The sequence below is a fragment of the Macrotis lagotis genome, chromosome 7, assembly GCF_037893015.1.
Source record: "Macrotis lagotis isolate mMagLag1 chromosome 7, bilby.v1.9.chrom.fasta, whole genome shotgun sequence".
Classification (NCBI taxonomy): domain Eukaryota; kingdom Metazoa; phylum Chordata; class Mammalia; order Peramelemorphia; family Peramelidae; genus Macrotis; species Macrotis lagotis.
In genome coordinates this window covers 221,456,991-221,476,019 of record NC_133664.1, presented here as the reverse complement: position 1 = coordinate 221,476,019, position 19,029 = coordinate 221,456,991, and the positions used below count along the sequence as shown (strand labels likewise).

Genomic DNA, 19,029 nt, shown 5'->3' with positions numbered 1-19,029 from the left:
CAATGGCTTCATGTTACCTCCAAGATTAAATGTATTTCTGTTGCTTAACTTATAAAGTCTTTTACAATCTATCATTTTCCTACCTTTCCAGTCTTCTTACTCTTTATCCAAATACTTTTTGATTCAACAATATTGACCTTTTTGATATTTGTAGGACAAAGCACTCTGTGCCTTTTCTCTGCCCTTCAGCCTTTAATGCTCTCTCCTCACCTCTGCCTCCTGGTTCCCTTCAAGGCACCTCAAAGTCCACTTTCTGCAGGAACACTTTCACTCTTCTAGCTGAGATTGCTTTCCTTGGGCACTGCATATTTTTTTGTGTGTACAATTGATTAATTCTGTCTACTCTATTAACCCGTAGACTCCTTGAGGCAGCACATTTATGCTTTTTATTTTCTTTGCATCCTCAATACTTAGCTCATGTATGGAGCCTAATACATGCTTTATTAGCAAGAGTATGTTGTTTTTGTTGTCATCATGTAAAATAAATTTCTCAAAGCATTAGAGAACCATGTGCATTGTTAGTGTTATTTTCTTGCCCTGCTATATTGCATAAAACCATTTTAACAGTATTACAACAAGATCAGAGTCAAAAAACATTTTCTTAGGAAAGATGTGTTATTTTCCTCTGGCTTCTGTTTCTCTCAGGTTTCCTCTATTATCAGTCTCTCCAGAAAGACAGTTAAGCTCAGTCTTTTTACAAATGGCAATTTGAACTCTGCCTTTTCTTTCTTTCTTTCTTTTTTTTTGGCTGTTAAAGATTTTATTTTGAGTTTTACAATTTTTCCCCTAATCTTACTTCCCTAGCCCCACCCCCACAGAAGGCAATTTGTCAGTCTTTACATTGTTTCCATGTTATACATTGATTCAGATTGAGTGTTATGAGAGAGAAATCATATCCTTAAGGAAGAAACATGAAGTATAAGCGATAACAAGATCAGACAATAAGATATCAGGTTTTTTCTAAATTAAAGGCAATAATCCTTGGACTTTGTCCAAACTCCACTGTTCTTTCTCTGGATACAGATGGTATTCTCCATTGCAGAGAGCCCCAATTTGTCACTGGTTGTTGCACTGATGAAACGAGCAAGTCCATCAAGGTTGATCATCGCCCTCATGTTGCTGTTAAGGTGCATTTTTCTGGTTCTGCTCATCTCACTCAGCATCAGTTCATGTAAATCCCTCCAGGCTTCCCTGAATTCCCATCCCTCCTAGTTTCTAATGGAACAATAGTGTTCCATGACATACATAGACCACTGTTTGCTAAGCCATTCCCCAATTGAAGGACATTTACTTGATTTCCAATTCTTTGCCACCACAAACAGGGCTGCTATGAACATTTTTGTACAAGTGATGTTTTTACCATTTTTTTCATCATCTCTTCAGGGTATAGACCCAGTAGTGGTATTGCTGGATCAAAGGGTATGCACATTTTTGTTGTCCTTTGGGCATATTAACTGTCTTTTCAAAGAAAGCTTATCTATCAAATTTAAAACTTACATATTCCCCATTAACTTAAGGAATGACAGTTATAATTTTATTGTTCAAAATTTCATAGCCTACAATAATAAACAAAGTAAGACACAGTAATAGTACCTATAAGCCACCATGAGAAAAGCTATTAAAACAGATCTTTCAGAGAAAACCAAGTTATCAAAGGAAAGGAACATGGTATAAAGTTAAGCAAAGGTAAATGGAAGGTTTAGGAGTAGTGATTTTTATCATTAGAGTATACTTCAGACCACCTAGACAGAATGAAGAACTAGATGAGAAGTTAGAGGAAACAAAGTATAATGGTAAAAAAGGAACTCTAGTCATTAAGATCCAGAAATCTTCTGAACCCATTTCTCTTTCTCTCTCCCTCTCTGGCTCTCTCAGTCTGTCTTTGTTTCTGTCTCTTTTTCTGTCTCTATTACACACACACACACACACACACACACACACACACACACACACACACACACACACACATTCTGAGCCAATTGAATGACCTAAAACAAACAATAATTCTGGTTGCTTCAGGTCATCTTAGAAGAAAGTCTCTTGTAGAACGTCTCAGAGATCTATGTGCTATGCACATGGCTTGCACAAAGATATGGCAGGCATTCTTATCAAATTTGTAGATAACAAAGCTAGGTGAGCTTACATGTTTGATGACAGTCAAGATCCAGGGACAGCTAGGTGGCACAGTGGATAGAGCACCGGCCATGGAGTCAGGAGTATCTGAGTTCAAATCTGGCCTCAGACACTTAATAATTATCTACCAGTGTGGCCTTAGGAAAGCCACTTAGCCCCATTGCCTTGCAAAAAAAAAACCCTAAAAAGAAGAAAGAAAGAAAGAGAGAAAGACAGTCAAAATCTATAAAGATCTTTTTGACTGGGTAGGGTATTGTATCACATTTAACAAAATAAAACCAAATACAAATATAACATCTGAACATTTGATTAAAAACATCAAATTTTACAAGTATAAAGTGAGGAATGCATGGCCATACAAAAATCTGTCTGAAAAAAGTTCTAGGATTTTGCATAAACTGCAAACTCAATATGTATTGACAGTGTGGTATGATAATTAAAATAGTTAATGTGTAACCTGTGGAACTCCATGTAACCTCTTGTCACTTGCAGGTTCATGAGAGGTTGCCCCAAGTTTTAGGAATGGTGAACAACAGCAGCAAATTGCCTTTTCCCATGAATGTTTGCTTTTATCACTTAACCAGAGGACATGTTCGCCAAAATAAAAATATTTAAGTAAATAAATTAACAAATGAAGAGAAGATTCAAAGCCATTCTCTGCATTATGGGAAACATCTCTGTGCTCTGCTGGGCATGTTGCTCAGTTGGTTTCTTGATTGCTATTGGGCACATTTTTTCTGCTAGGTTTTCCATCTCTGATCACTACTGAGTGATCTCTAAAAATGAATGTAATCATTGAAATAACCACTTTCTGGGCCTCACCATAGTTCCTGCTAGCCATCTTGGTTTCCATATTTTAAAGTAAAGAGACATCTCATTGATAAGGACAAGTGTCTTATAGCTTTTTAGTAATAGCTAGAAACCAGGAGCCATAATACCAAGGTAAGGTCTAGTAAAAGCCAGTTGAATACTACCAGGTTAAGAGTGAGTTTTTTCTTTTTCTTTTCTGTGTCTGGGACCAAATTGCAGAATGCTGATGCAGATAGTTATATAATTGTGTTAGAATTTCTCAAGCTCTTCTCCAGATTGGCATGCAAATAAATTTGAAGCAGTATGAAATCCAATTTAAGGAGGGAAGGATTAGCTATTGTTACTATGATTCTTCTCTCATCCTTGGATGCTAAATGTCTTTCTATCTTTTACCACAGAAGAACTCATTCCCTTTTTGTGCAACTGGACAAATTGCATTACTCTGAAAACACTGTGGCTCTCTCTCATCTGTGTCCCTACTTACTTATACTCTTCCTCCTTCTAGAATGCCTTCTCTTAATGTCCCTGGATGTAGTCTTCAAATTCCACCCATCCTCTAAGATCAAACAATTTATATTCTTTGGGAGGCCTTTCACTTATTAACACAACTTTCTCCTCCAGGTCTAACTTTTATGTTTTTATATGTACATAATATTTATATATGGTTTCCCTGATTAGAATGTAAGATCATAAAATCCATTTAAAAAAAGAATGCAAGATCTTTGAGGACAGGAATCATTCTTACCTTTCTTTGTGTTCCAAGGATTTAGTGCACTGCCTAGATAATAGTGTTAATAAACATCTAAGATTGATGTCATCCTCAATATTCAACCATAAATTTAATCAGGACAAAGCTATTCATAACTGAATCACTTTCATGTGGTAGGAACTGAGTATTTGTTCAAATGACTTAATGAAAATTTGATGATTGATACTACCCCACACTGAGAATTTTTACATTAATCTATAAGATTAAATGTGATGTAGAGGAAAGAATACTGACCCATCAGTCAAAAGATCTGGGTTTGAAACTAGGTCATGATATCTATTACTTGTGTGATTATGTAAGTTACTCTACCATTTGAAAATATGTACAATAATATTTGTACTACCACCTCACAACTTGCAAGGACAGTGCTTTGTAAATCTTAAAGTGTTATAGAAATATGATGTGATAAATGAAAATTATGTTATTCAGTTCCTTTGGTTGGCAGAGCCTACAAAAGATCATCTTATCTGAGATATTTCTTTCAATTAATTCTTGAGAAGCAGGAAGATTTAGATTACATATAAAGAAGACCACCAAGAAGATGGTTGCTACTTATATGCCAAAATCAGTTATGGAGAATGAGGAAACAGAAAATTGTATTAAGTCTCTAAAATTCTCTAAATTAAATTAAAATATTTTAATTCTTAATATCTTAAAAATGGGTGGCTAGGTGGCGTAGTGGATAAAGCACTGGCCTTGGAGTCAGGAGTACCTGGGTTCAAATCTGGCCTCAGACACTTAATAAATACCTAGCTGTGTGGCCTTGGGCAAGCCACTTAACCCCCATTGCCTTGCAAAAAAAAAAACCTAAAAAAATCTTAAAAATGGACATAGAAGACAATTTAGGGAAATATCCAGGAAAATATGATTTAAGTTTAAGAAATTTAAAAGGCAATAGAGTATCAAAGAAGCTGTTAAAAAAAACTATACAAATCAGTCAATAAATATTTATTTAGCACTATGTTAAACAGGAAAAAAGAAAGACAGTCCCTTCAAAGAGCTTGCAGCCTATTGAGAGAAGACAATATACAAAAGAAAATTGAAAAAGTCAGGGAGGGGGAGGGTGGGGAATGGCAAGGAGGAAAGAACAGGGAAGGTACCTGGCACAGGGGCATGATGGATAAGTATGAAGAAGTACATCTGTGGGGTGGGGTGAAGCAGAAAGGATAAGAGTGCAGAGGCAAGGTGGGACCCTGTTGTTATTATTATGTTCAAGCTGATATATACTAAAAAAAACCAAGCTATATATACTAGATTCAGTCTTTCATGGTCTTCTTCATATTTATTTGTAACTGTCAAGTTTGTAATAAAATTGTTTTTTTAAAAAGTAATATGCTATATGTCAATAATACTTCAAGAAGAAAATTGTAAGGAGTTAGATTTATGTAAGAAAGAATACTATTACAAAAATGAAATTGATGATGTATTTTTTTAATCATCTAAATCTTTTGTTTTTCTATCACCTCTATTCTCAAATATATTCTTATGTCTTGCCCACAGGAGGGTAAACAAAGGGAGAAAAGGAATTCAACAAAATTAACCAATATATCACTAAAGTCTGACAGTATATATAGTGTTCTAAACATATAGTAATTTTTCACTTCTTTATAGAAGACTTGGAGATGCTTTTTCAGGGTCAAGTTTGATCATTATAATTATTTAGCATTCATTTTTATTTTGATTTTCTTATTATTTGTCTTGCTGTAATAATTATATATGCTGTTTTCTGATTTGTTTAATTTTCTTTGCCTCAGTTCATGTTTTTCCATGTTTCTCTGAATTTTTCATATTCATAATTTCTCATAACATAGCAATTTGCTATTATATTCATGAACCATAATTTGTTTAGCCATTCTCCCATGAATGGGTATCTACTTTGTTTTTAGTTCTTTGATTTTGCAGAGAATGCTTCCAAAAACCTTTTGGTATACATGGGAAATTTCCTTCTATTTTTTAACTTCCTAATGGCATATGCCTAGCAGTGGGATCTATATGGGTTCAAAGGATGTAGACATTTTAGTCACTTTCTTTGTATAATTTCAAACTGATTTCCAGAATGTTTGGAGCAGTTTCTCCACACTCCAAATGCTATTCTTTCCATATTCCAACAATAACTATTTCCATACTTTGTCATCTGTGAACTGAAATCTCAATGATATTTTGATTTGCATTTCACTTTACTCCCTTCCTATATCTAAAAAAATGTCCTTCTTGTTCCTTTCACACAATATTCCATCTCCTAACTCTATTCCTTTTCACTAACTGTCCACAGGGATTGGGGGGGGGTCTTAATTAGAAATCAATATGCTGTTGTCTGGCAGCTGCCCCAGACTATGCCGACGTGAATAACCCATTTTGAGTATTAATTGCTTATATAATCAATTTGGAACTCCTTGATTTCTTTCTTCAACATCATGTTTGGACCCCTTGTTTGGGGGGAGCTTTGAACATCCCACTGAAGGGAATTTTTTGGGCAAGACACTCATATTTGAAAATGAATGCTCTCCCTCTCCACCTCTATCTCCTAGCTTAACTTCAAGACTTAACTAATATCTTGTGTTTTGCAATATACCTTTTCCTCTCTACTAGTTCTTTCTTTTTGAGGTTACCTTTCATTTACTCATTTACAGTATATGTATATATATATATATATATATATGTGTATATATCTATATCTTTTTCTTGTTATCTTGATAGTTTTGCTAGACTGTGAGGACTTTGAGGACAGAAATCATACATTTGCCATTCTTTGTACTTTCTATTAGTAGAGTTTCTGGCATACAGTAAATACTTAAAAAAATAACTGAAAGCTGGCTCATTTTTATCTTCCCATAATTAATAATGGTTTTGAGATTTTTTTCTTTGATTCACTCATTATTCACGATGTCATTTTCATTAAGGTTATCATCTTTTCCTTGTGTTCCTTGTGTTAAATTATATTTTATTGAATTATTTTATACTCTACAAATATTTCTTTGTAATTTCTATATATGCTAGTTCCTAGTTGTTTTTGCAAAGTAAATTGTAGTGCTTAGAGACACATATGGTCTTTGCTTTTCCCATTCATAAAATACATCTTTCATTTCTAGATTATCCAGTAATTTATTCAGTACTATATGTTCCTTTCCCTTCTCTTTCTGTTTCAGTTTTTTTTTAGGTTTTTGCTAGGCAATGGGGTTAAAAGACTTGCCCAAGGCCACACAGCTAGGTAATTATTAAGCATCTGAGACAGCATTTGAACTCAGGTACTCCTGACTCCAGGGCTGGTTCTCTATCCACTGTGCCACCTAGCCGCCCCCTTTTCTTTCTGTTAATCTTATGTAGCTCTAAATTAGCATCATTAACTTAACTTTTAATAATTGTGTTATGACTATTCCTTTTTGAACTTAAGTTTTCCTTTATGAATTTGATACTAATTTCTTGGTCTTTGTCTCCTTTAAATATAACATAGTTTTCCTAACTAATTCTATTGATACTGCACATTTTAATTTTTGCCTTGTAAGAAAGCATGATTTGAATTCTTGCTTTTGGGGATTAGTAAATTTTATTCTAGCTTCTCATTTTAATTTTCTGTAACTTTACTTTTTGTATGCCTTCCTTATATACAATGGATTGCTGATTGTTTTCTTATTCATTTGGGGGCATACTTTTTAATTTTTATTGGATTGTTTCATCCATATACATTTAAAGTGACTTTGAATTTAGTTGATTTGTTAAGTAATTTCTTTTTTTAATCTTATTTGTATATTTATTATTTTTCTCCTTTTGTGACCAGAGAAGCAAATAATTCAAAAATCTTCTCTCCTCTACTCTCTTTCAATCTCTGATTTATTTTAAAATAATTTTTCCTTTGCTTTTCCTCTTCATTCATTTGAATTCATTTGAATTCATTCATTTGAATTCCTCTTCATTCATTTCCTCTTCCTTTCTGATTTCAGGACCAGGACTCTATCCATTGAAGTACATACTTACCTCTAGTTATCCCAAACTCAAATATTCTTTCTCCTTTAATGATATCCATGGAGGTATAAACCTGAGAGAATGCAATATGAAAATTCCCTTTGATAAAACCCATCTGAATCCCATTGTAGGCATGCATCTCTTTTCCCATAGGAATATTCAGTGTTCACTCCCATTCCCTATCAGGTAAGATCTCCCTCTTTTGGCCCACTGGTTTCAGTCTCTACCTTCCATCACTTCTAACCTATTCTCCTATAGTATCTCACTTGCAGAGACCATAGGAATCACTATTGCTTCATTGGTCTGCTGTGGACTAAGTTGATTTTTGGCTCTCATTATCTTCTCTGTCCATTTATGCAATTACTTATTATGCTTTTATTTCCTGCAAAAAAAATCACTTGTAAGGTTACAGAAGATTTATTTAATCCTATCATATATATCAGCTGAACTTTTTATTTTTAATTCTCTTGACTCTTTTAAATTCCCTTAAAATCTTTAGCCACTTTGGACTTTTAAAATTGTTTTGTTCTTTAAAACCTTGATTGTCCCTCATTATACTTTCTTTAATCCATAAATTATTAATCATATTCTCTTTTCTTAAAGTTACCTTATAAACATTAGATGATTGATTTTCATTACTAGATCTTTTCTTTATTTCTTTCAAGTTCTATTTGGGGTGTTGACAAATAAAATAATCTATCTTTTTTTCTTTCAGGAATTAGTTGATTCTATTTTTTTGTTGAACATTTATCTTTTCTCATTTATGACTGGGTTCAGGTTTTCAACATATGTCATTTTAGACTACAGTTTGAATGCTTTTGCTTTTTGAAATACTCACACAAAATATAAAACTGAAATAATCCTGTTACCCAAATTAATTTTCTTTTATTTTGAAGGCTTTTATTCCAGGTACTTGCAAAATGTGTTTTTTTTGGCAATGAAACTTTAATTTTGTGTCTAAATTTGAAGACTTTCTGGTGGTAACATGTGAATTCTCTCAATTATTGTCTGTATTCAAAAGTGCTGGACAATTTTCTTGCTTTATATCCTTCACTACTATGATATCAAGATTGGTCTTTTTTTGTGCTCTTCTCTGAGATCTAAGCTATCTCCAAACATCCTGTCTTGAAACTGACAATATCTTATAGAAAGGAAACAACTGTAACTAAGACATGAGTGTCATAGTTATAGAAATGATTAAAATCTACATTAAATTTGAAGGAAGGATAACAATGAGACAACTATAATCTGACTTGTTACAACCTGACCTAACTAATGTTTCTATAATGGAAAATTGATAACAGATTGAATTTCCACAAGTATTGATGATTGGCCAGGTCAATATCTGTTCTGTTGGAGCAGCTAGGTGGCTCAGTGGATAAAGCACTGGCCCTGGAGTCAGGAGTACCTGGGTTCAACTCCGGTCTCAGACACTTAATAATTACCTAGCTGTGTGGCCTTGGGAAAGCCACTTAACCCCATTTGCCTTGCAAAAACCTAAAAACAAAATATCTGTTCTGTTATCCATTTCTACAGAGAAGTTGCCAAAAGAGAATTAAAGTCATATCAGACAAAGTTTGCCAAGTAAAGAGATATGGTAACTAAGGGTAACATCCATGTAGGATAAAAATTTATTTATAAGACCTCATGGAGAAGAATGAAAGAAAAAGTAAAATGGAGAAGGGATTTTATTGTCAAGTCACTGACAATAGGAAAGATCTGTCTATACTTTTATTACAAACCCCTTCCTTAAGCAGTGATAGTGGAACCACAATATTTATACTCTAATTTCATATGTGCTGAATAAGAAAAGAAAAATGACACTGAATATGAGAAGAAAAGCTATGCTATACTAAGCATAGGTGAGGGAAAGTAATGCTGGATATAATATAATTTGGGGGGGCACTGGGGGACTGATTTTCAAGATATTTGACAGAGGAGAAGATATACTTCTTTGAGAAAACCCCACAGATTGTATTGTTATAGAAAAATACTCTTAAGAAAACATTATTAGCTATGATCTATTTGTTTATTCATGGCAACAAAATCTTTATGAGGTACACAGGACTGATAACATTTATGAAGCATTCATCAGATATAAAAGAACTTTAAAGCCTCTTACCACACAAAGTGTCCCCCATGCACATATTAAAGTCATATAAGATATATATAAAACCATAGACAATTTTCAAAAACTATTAATATCAAATAAGATGAAATCAAAAATACATGTTCCCCAAAGATGTCTGCAATATCAACAAAGAGGCATATATATATATATATATATATATATATATATATATATTAAAAAATCTTAATAGTATTTTATTCTTTTCCAATTTCATGTAGAGATAGTTTTCAATGTTCATTTTGCAAAATTTTCTCCCTTGTTCCCTTCCCTTCTCCCTCCCCAAGCTGGCAAGTAACCTGACATGGGTTGTATATGCACATTCATATTAAACATATTTCAATACAAGTCATGATGTAAAAGACGAATCAGAACAGGAGCAAAAAAATCACTAGAAAAAAACAAATTTTAAAAAATGCAAATAGTATGCTTTGTTCTACATCAAGCACTATTTTTTCTCTAGATGTAAATGATATTTTCTATTACAAGTCTTTGCTGAGAAGTTTATCATAGTTGATCATCACACGATGTTATTAGTGATTACAATGTTTTCCTCATTCTGTTCACTTCAATCAGTATCAGTTTATATAAATCTTCCCAGGTTTTTCTGAAATGGCCTACTCTTCATTTTTTTATAGGCTAATAGAATTTCATTACATTCATATACCACAACTTGTACACTATTCCCCAACTGATGAACATCCCCTCAGTTTCTGTTTTTTTTTTTTTAACCACGACCAAAAAGAACTGCTATAAATATTTTTGTACATGTGGTTTCTTTGGAATACAGACCAAGTAGTGGTATTGCTGAATCAAAGGGTATGCACAATTTTATAACCCTTTGATCATAGTTTCAAATTGTTCTCCAGAACATTTGCATTAGTTTACAACTCCATCAACAGTGAATTAGGAGATATATGTCCTTTAAAGATGCTGTAGAGGTACATAATTCAAATGGCCTTCCATCTAAGGATGTTTTCCTAGAGATGATGACATCCTTCAGATGTTTCAATTTGTTTATAATACATTGCTTGCCTCAGGACTGGGATATTACAGCACCTCCTATTGACTTTCTTACCCATTACAAATAATTCGACCTAATAACATACACATGGGTTGGGGAGTGGGCATAAATAGATTAAGAATACCTGTTAACTAAAATACTATAGCTGGATGGACCATAGGTTGCTCCTAGATACACATATCTAGAACAAACACTGAAGAATTGTTAAGTCTCAGTGGGTTTGATTCAGGATGATAAAGGAAGAAGTGAGTAAGCTGGATTGCATTTGGGAAATTGTGAAGTTTGGCCAAAGAAATAGCTGTTAACAGTCCAGTGGGAATGGTGTTTTTAAATATTTCCAAAGTGGATTTTTGTGGTTATGAAAAGAAATGGTTTCCGGGGTGAATCATACAATAAAAGGGAAAGGAAAAACCCAAACAGTGTAGAAAAATCAGAATGAACCTTATTATAGTAAGCATTCATTATTACCTAGAAGAAAGGATACAATGGATTCAAAGCCATAGGTTAGGATCTGGGCATCCTTTGCATTACCAAATTCTGTAATTAGAAAATAGCTTTTTTTTCTAGAGGGGAAAAGAAGACTCATTTCAGAGCTGAAAAGGAAACCAAAAAAAGCAACTCAAGGAGCAAGAAGGCAATATTTACTTAGGAAATTTATAAAACCACATTACTCATTTATGTTCAATACGTCATTGCTACAGTTTCAATCTATCCCCTCTATTTATGTGATTTCTATAAATTTAAAACTCTCCTAAGCTCTAGACTTACATCTTTAACTGACAATAGGATATCTTTTGGATGTCACACCTTAAACTCAACCTATTCCAAATCAAACTCTAAAAATGCCTTTCTTTTGAAGAGTTCAGATGAAAACTGAGGATAAGAATTACCTTCTTTGTATATTATCTGTTGCACAAACTGACATTTATGTAAATTTTTTAAAGTTTGCAAAGCACTTAAATGAGATAAAGTACAAAAAGTTTGCAAAGCACTTTTTGTACTTTATCTCATTTAAGCTTCAGAGTAATCTTCTGAGGAAGGTTTTCCAAATGTTATCACTATCTCCACTTTATAAATGAATCTCAGTGAGATTATAAAACTAGCCTGAAATATTAGAGGTAAGATTTGAACTGGGTTTCCAGGACTCCATCCACAATGCCACATTGTCTCCTATGTCTGTTAAGGGCATCAAATTAATTTTAATATTATCTTATAAAAATAGTAAATAGTCATGTATTGCAGAACAAACTGATAATAGTTACCAAGCCAAATACATAGGTAATGCATAGAAATATATCAAATCAACAAGCATTTATTTGGTGCTTAGTATTGTACTTAGGGCTTGGAATATAACTGTATAAATATAACAGTATATGTACATATACACACATGTATATATATATACACACATATCTATATATGTATGTGTAGCTATGTTTATGTAAATATATATATATATATACATATATAATATACACATATGTATTCGGTATTTAACTTCTCTCTCCATGAATACAAATAATTGAGAGTTTGGAGTATAAATAATAGCTGATTTGTTTTTGTTCCAGACCTATGATTTCATTTCTGTGATGTAGAATTTACCACTGAGAGATCAGATGTTGCATCTATGGCCGCCACACAGTTAGAATATGACCCGAGCAGAACTAGAATCCAGGTTGCCTCTACTCCAGGTTATCTATTTCACAAAGTTTCTTCTAGGTTGATATTGTTTATTATTTAACAAAATTACTTCCAGGTTGATATGTATTTACTGAAAAAAATTTTTTAGTGGTTCTTCCTCTAGAGAGGGAGGAACATATTTCAAAGCTTAAAATAGAACTGAGCTGGGGTGGCTAGGTGGCACAATGGATAGAGCACCGGCCCTGAAGTCAGGAGTCCCTGAGTTCGAATGTGGCCTCAGACATTTAATAATGACCTAGCTGTGTGGCCTTGGGCAAGCCACTTAACCCTATTTGCCTTGCCAAAACCTAAAAAAAAATAGAACTGTGTAATGAAACTGAAGGAGCCTAAAGACAATATATATATAATATATACACTTGATAGATTTATAAAATTAATTTAAAAATACAGATATAACCCGAAGGCTATGGATTTACCTACTTTTTTTTTGCAAGGCACTGGGGTTAAGTGGCTTGCCCAAGGCCACACAGCTAGGTCATTATTAAGTGTCTGAGGTCGGATTTGAACTCAGGTATTCCTGACTCCAGGGCCGGTGCTCTATCCACTGTGCCACCTAGCTGCCCCTTATAGTGTTTTTAAATCTACATGATCACATTTGATTCTTTGAACAACTCTTTAAGTATATAAGGAACACTTCAAGTAATGCCCCATTTTACAGATGAGGAAACTGAGGCTCTGAAAGTTTAAGTGATTTGCTCATAGTCACTGAGCTAGTAAATGGCAGAATTAGCATTTGAAGATAGGTCTTTTTTTTTTGACAAATCCAACATTATCTTTCTTTCCCTTCAAGATTAACTTGTATTTAATTTCTTTTTGTTTGTGGAAATTTGTGTAAGCTGTGGTTGTCTATCTTGAATGCAGAGCCTGTTTGACTTTGGTCTTTGAATCCTCTGATCTTAGCACTACCTGGTGATTAATAAATGCTTATAAATTGTTGTTGAGAACATTGCCACTGAAGAGGCAAGGGACTTGTTCATTGTCATATAGCTATAGAAAGTGTCAAGAAAAGATTTTGAACAGATTTTCTTCATTCTACATCAGGCACTTTTATCCACACCAAACTGCCTCTGTATAACAACACTATTCACAACAACTTGTGACTGATTCTGCTTAAATTTATTTCCTCTGCAATGATATTTGGGATTTTAAGCGAAAGGAATGAAGTGATAAAGACTGAATTTCAGGTATTAGTTATCAGGGTAGAGGGATGTCTTTTAAGGTGTTTGGTATAACACCCATGAAATCACACTACATGCGTAGCTAAGTTATTGGCATGAACAAATAGAATCTCTATCTAGAGACCCTACTAAAGACTAGCAAAGTTCACTGTAGAGGGAGCCCTTGTACCCATGGGTCTGTATCAAGTTGTTCCACTGAATCTGGGCATTCTAGACTTGAGCTTTGTGCATTTGGGGAAGGATGCAAAGTGTTATCTCTTCTACAAAGGAGCTTCTGAACAGCAGGATGAATGACAGGGATCATTAAGAATGGATAAGGACACCCCAGGAAAACGAGGGTCTGTTCCCACCAAGGACATAGAAAACTTGACTCTATTAATCTGTTCAGACATCGGGGCACCACTGCCTTGCCTTAGAAGACTCCTCCGGGTGGTGTCTCTTCTCACTCCCTACCTCGGTCCATCCTCTCTCTCCATTCTCATGTCTCAGTCAACACGGGCTTTGATTGCAGTTGATCAAATATAATCACAATTCATTTTGCTAATGCCATTATCTAACAGACTCCAGTAATTCATCAGATTCTATTTCCATTCTTGGAATTCTGATCACAGAGGTAGCCCCGGAGTGATTGGAACTGCAGGCAATAGCCCGCAATAATGACAATAAAGAGGGCGGTATGTGTCGTCGCGGACTGAGGGGGGTGTGTCTGTGGAAATGGGGATGGGGATGGTGTGTAAAGCGGTGGGGCAATCCACTGTGATTGCAGCTGGTTAACAAACCCGGTGGGAGGCTTATCTCGGCTCCCCCACTCCTCTTCTCTCTTCCCCCTCCAGACTGCCCCCTCCTCCCCACCACCACCGCTTCTCAGGTCTTCCATCCTTCCTACGTCCGTCAGTTGCCCCTCGAACTCTCCTGGCTCCATCACCCACCACCACCAGCTCTCTGTCCCTGGACAGCCGGCCTCAGCTCTCTTTCCTTGACGTCATGTCTGTAGAAAGAGCTTTTCAGCAGGCGCAGAGGAGGGAGGAGAGCGTGTGCTCAACTTTGGGCTCAAGTCAGCCGCCGGCTTCGCCGCTGCGCGCCCGGCTCTCTGCGCGCTGCCGCCGCCGCCGCCGCCGCCGTCACCGCAGCCGCAGCTGCCACATCTGGAAGCGTTCAGCGCGTCTGCCTGCCTCCACAGCGCCCGGCGAGCGGAGGGGAGGGAGCGGCGCGGAGCGGGGAGGGAGTGAGGCGCTCTCTCCCGGTGTCTCCCTCTCTCTGCCTCTGCAGAAACAGCTCCTTGCCAGGAGACCACTCGCAGCGTGCCTCGAAGCGGTGGCGGAGGCGGCAGCATCAGCACCCGCCGCTTATAGTCTCTTCTTACCCTCCTGGATATTAGGAGTTGGTGGATCTTTTTAAGAGGAAAAAAAAGGAAGGGGGTTGGGAGAGGACGAGGAAAAAAAGAGGAGGAGAGAGACATTTTAACCCTTTGTTAGCCTTGGAGTAGCTTCCTACCCCCACCTTATTTGGGGGGGCACAGTTTCTCCCCCTTCCCTCCCTCTCTCTCTCTCTCCCTCCTTCCCCCTTTCCACCTCTTCTTGATCTCTCTTCCTCTCTATTTTTTTCAAATGGTGTAGCGGCCAGAGGTGCTGTGCTAAATTCTTGGATGGGGCCCGGATGTACCGAGGATGCATTACAATTTCACTCAAGGAGGCAGTAGTGGAGAGAATCAGTTTTTGGCATTTGTTGCAATAATGGGAATCAGGTAATCATCGGAAGGGGGAAATACTGCACCTCCACGGCTTCCTTGGATTTTGCACGAAAGACGACCTCGATCTCCGAAAAGGGATTAAACCAGAGCCGTTTTGAGGAGGTTTTCCCCCCGCCCCCCACCCCATCCGTCCTATTTTTGGTTTCTTTTTTTTCTCGCGTTTTGGTAGATGGTCAATGAAAACAAGAGGATGTACATTCCGGAAGAAAATCATCAAGGTAAGGCTGGCCCCTCGCCTTTCCTCCCTCGCCGGGGGCTTCCAGCTCGATTTTCCTTCTCCACCCCTTTTCTCCTCTCTCCTCCTACACCCCCCCTCCCCTCGCCTCTCGATCCCTCGGATCCTCCCCTCTCCCCGCTGCCCCCCATTTGCCCTCTTCCCTGCCTCAGGAGTTTCCCTGGAGGCTGGCTTTAAGAGGAGCCGCGGGTGCAGGTTTGGAGACGAAGCTGGACTCTGCGCCCTTCCTCCCTTCCCTCCTCCGTTAGCCTTCCCTTCTCTTTCTGTGTCCATAGCAGCGCCGATCAGGGGCAGTTGGGTGACGGATAGGAAAATTTCCGAGTCCCCCCCCTCCCTTTCCAGTCTTCCCGAGAGCATGTGCTTCATATGAAATGCCAGGCGGCGGGAGGCGGGAGGAGCGGGGGTGGGGGTGGGTGGGGGTTAGTTAACCCAAGTCTTTCTCCTCTCTCCTTTCTCCCTTTCTAAACTGAACTGTTGGAAAATCTGGCAGTGGGGGAGGGGGTGCAAGGAGGCCGCACAGCCCCCCCCCCCCCCCCCCCCCCAGTTTCAGGAGCTGGGAGAGGATGCTTTGAGTAGAGAGCATGGACTGGGATCCCTGGCCTCGAGGTACTGCCGGGTGGGCAGATAACCCGAGAGGCACAGTCAGCCAGGATTTCCCCCGGCCCGGGGCTCCCGCCAGCTTGCTGAGGCATCTGTACCGAGTATTAGTACCCCCTCCTGCTGTTTTCTATCGCTGGCGCGCTCTGAGCTGGTGGGTAGAATGCAGATGTGTGTACTGTACACCCAGTCTCTCTTCTCTTTTCTCTCTTCTCCCTTCTCTCTCCTCTCTTTCTCTCCTCTGCTCCCCTCCCCTCTCTCTCTTTTCTCCCTCCTCTACACTCTCGCACAGCCCTATCACTAACCCTCTTTTATATATATATATATATATATGTATGTATATATATGTATATATTTATACTTACATTTATATACAAAATTCACTGATACGTGCACACTTATCCTAATTGTTACCCTGTAATTGCTACATGAATACTATATCCAGCCTTATATGCTTAGTTGGCATGCCTGCCTGTCCCCACCCACATATAGTCTACGCTCCTTTAATATGCTAGCATTTAAAGATTAGATGGTAATGCGGATTTTGTTTTTGTTAAATTTTTTTTTAAAGGAGTATGGTTTCCTCATGGGGAAACATAGTATGCCCAGTGTTTTCTGAGTTTACCATCCTGCTGACATCAAGTCTCACCAGCTCCCCCTGTGATTTTGAAAAGCAATCAAATTAACTCTCCACTTGGAAACTTTCTCTTTCCCATCCCCCCACTCCTAAGTCAACAAGTTATTATTTTTCAACATTACTCAGTGTAATCCTTGGGATGGGTTGTAAAAAGGGGTGGTTTTTACCTGATGGTGCTTTACAAACTTTCATCTTCTCTAATCTTCCCCCTTTTGTGCCTCTGTGTGCTTAGTACATTCCTTTCTTTATGCTTCCCTGAATCTGTCCCTCTCACTTTTTTCCTCTTTGCATCTATTTCTCTTGATTTTTGCCATCCTGGGAGCATGTAAATGTGATTCTTCTCTGTAGAATGGATGACTGAAAGGTCTGTTTCTGTTTTTAGCCCTCTTCCCCCCTCCCCCAATACTCTTTCCCTTTTTGGGATGCTGCTTTTACCCTTCCTCAGTCAGAATGTCTTTTTGCCCCTTTCCTTTCATCCTTGTATCTTTTTGGATATTAAGGTTCAATTCTTTCTGTTTACTGTCAGAGTATTTATACTCCACCATGTAAAGAACTTTTTGTTAAACATGGGTGCCTTGGTTGAGCTCCTAAAGTCACAGGAATCACAACATTTCTCTGGATGGGAGTGAGGTCAGTACTCAGTAATATTTCCCACACTTGCCCACAAGTTCCTTCCTTTGAAATGGCAGGGAGGGCTGGCAGGAAGGAGAGGAGAGAAGGAAAAAGTAGAGGATTTTGAAGGATTAATAAGGTTCCTATCCAGTTCATACAATTTCCAAGTGATAGAATACTTGACCCATCTCTCAGTTCATATTGCACTGAAGTGGATACTCTTAAAGATGGGACTGGACTTTATTATCACTATACCAGCAATAATGGCATTAATATAATAGTAATAATTATTCACAGTTATTCCACTGATAAAGAAAAACCCCAAGACTTTAAGATCCCTCCTTCTCTTCTTTACCCTTGGCTGTCACTTCTTTATCCTTCTCATAAGGGGTGGCAGGTAGGAACTTTGGCACTGAAGCCATTTATGAGAAATATGGAATGTGTCTCTGTTTCTCTGTGTGTGTGTGTGTGTGTGTGTGTGTGTAAAAGAGCTCTGTCTTTCCAACAATATGCCAACACTATGGCAACCTGAATTCCAGTTTTCTCCCTGAAGCTGCAGTGATTATATAATTCAAGGGAACAATTTTTTATCCATTTTTGGGTGTAGATTCTCAGGTGAAAGAGCTTTATTTCTCTTTTCCCCTTACCCATGGCATAAGGAAAGCACTTATTTCTTTCTCCTCCTTGGGCTGTTGGTTTTTCTAGGTTTTGGAGTGTATTTCTTTTTTCTTAGAGTATAGGTGAAGTAAGGTAAGGTGAGGTGAGGTGAGGAGGGCTATCTGTAAGATCAAAAAGTAATTTAGAAGCAGAAACATATTTTCAAGGAAGGGGATGTGGTAACTTAAAGGATCAGAAATTAAATAACCAAAGGAAGATTTGGGGTTTAGGGTTAGAGGACAACTCACAGGAGAATCAGTCATATGAGTTCCCTCAAATAAATAAAAATATTTGATAAGGGGGAAAAGGTTCTGCTTTTCATGAGTTTAGATATAGGAAAAGTGAGTGCCTTGGGTAAGGGTAGTTGTGCTGAGTTTGGACAGAAAATATAAAATTAAAGTGTTTGTAAGGGAATGAAGCTACTGGTTTCTAGAACCAGATTACAGGTTGTCATTTATAGGCCTCTCTTTTCAATGCTGATGCCTTCCCTGTCCTAATCCCAAGGCAACTTCTTTTCTTCCATAATGGATTTTCCACTTCAGGCTTCAGCTAGCAAATGAGTTTCTTAATGTTCAATCATTTAATGAATAAAACTCCAGAATATGCTTTTTCCACCAGAGGGGGGGAAACATGTTTTCCAAGTGTAAAAGACACATTATTACTGTTTTGCCTATTCAATGTTGCAATTTAATAGTAATCTTTTGAAAAATGCACAATAATCAAATAGAGTCAATTTCATAATTTTTGACATTCCCTCCAAAGATACAGATCTTAATCCACACTTACCTGTCCATTGCCACTTTTGTCCATATCCGTTTATTAAGTTCACCTTAGGGGA

General features: G+C 37.3%; 1 protein-coding gene across 6 annotated transcripts in view; it reads left to right on the top strand.

Annotated features, from left to right (window-relative positions):
• Window positions 1-19,029, top strand: part of CACNA1C (calcium voltage-gated channel subunit alpha1 C) — a 970,192-nt gene that overhangs the window by 150,358 nt on the left and 800,805 nt on the right. The window contains exon 1 of one of the 6 annotated variants that reach the window (XM_074194969.1): window positions 14,998-15,671. The exons of 4 other annotated variants lie outside the window; for them this stretch is intronic. In XM_074194969.1, the coding sequence (XP_074051070.1) occupies window positions 15,623-15,671 (49 nt within the window). In that variant the 5' untranslated portion in view covers window positions 14,998-15,622. Of the gene's footprint in view, window positions 1-14,997; window positions 15,672-16,280; window positions 16,440-19,029 lie in introns of those variants that run through there. One more of the 6 variants, XM_074194974.1, reaches the window with a different exon arrangement.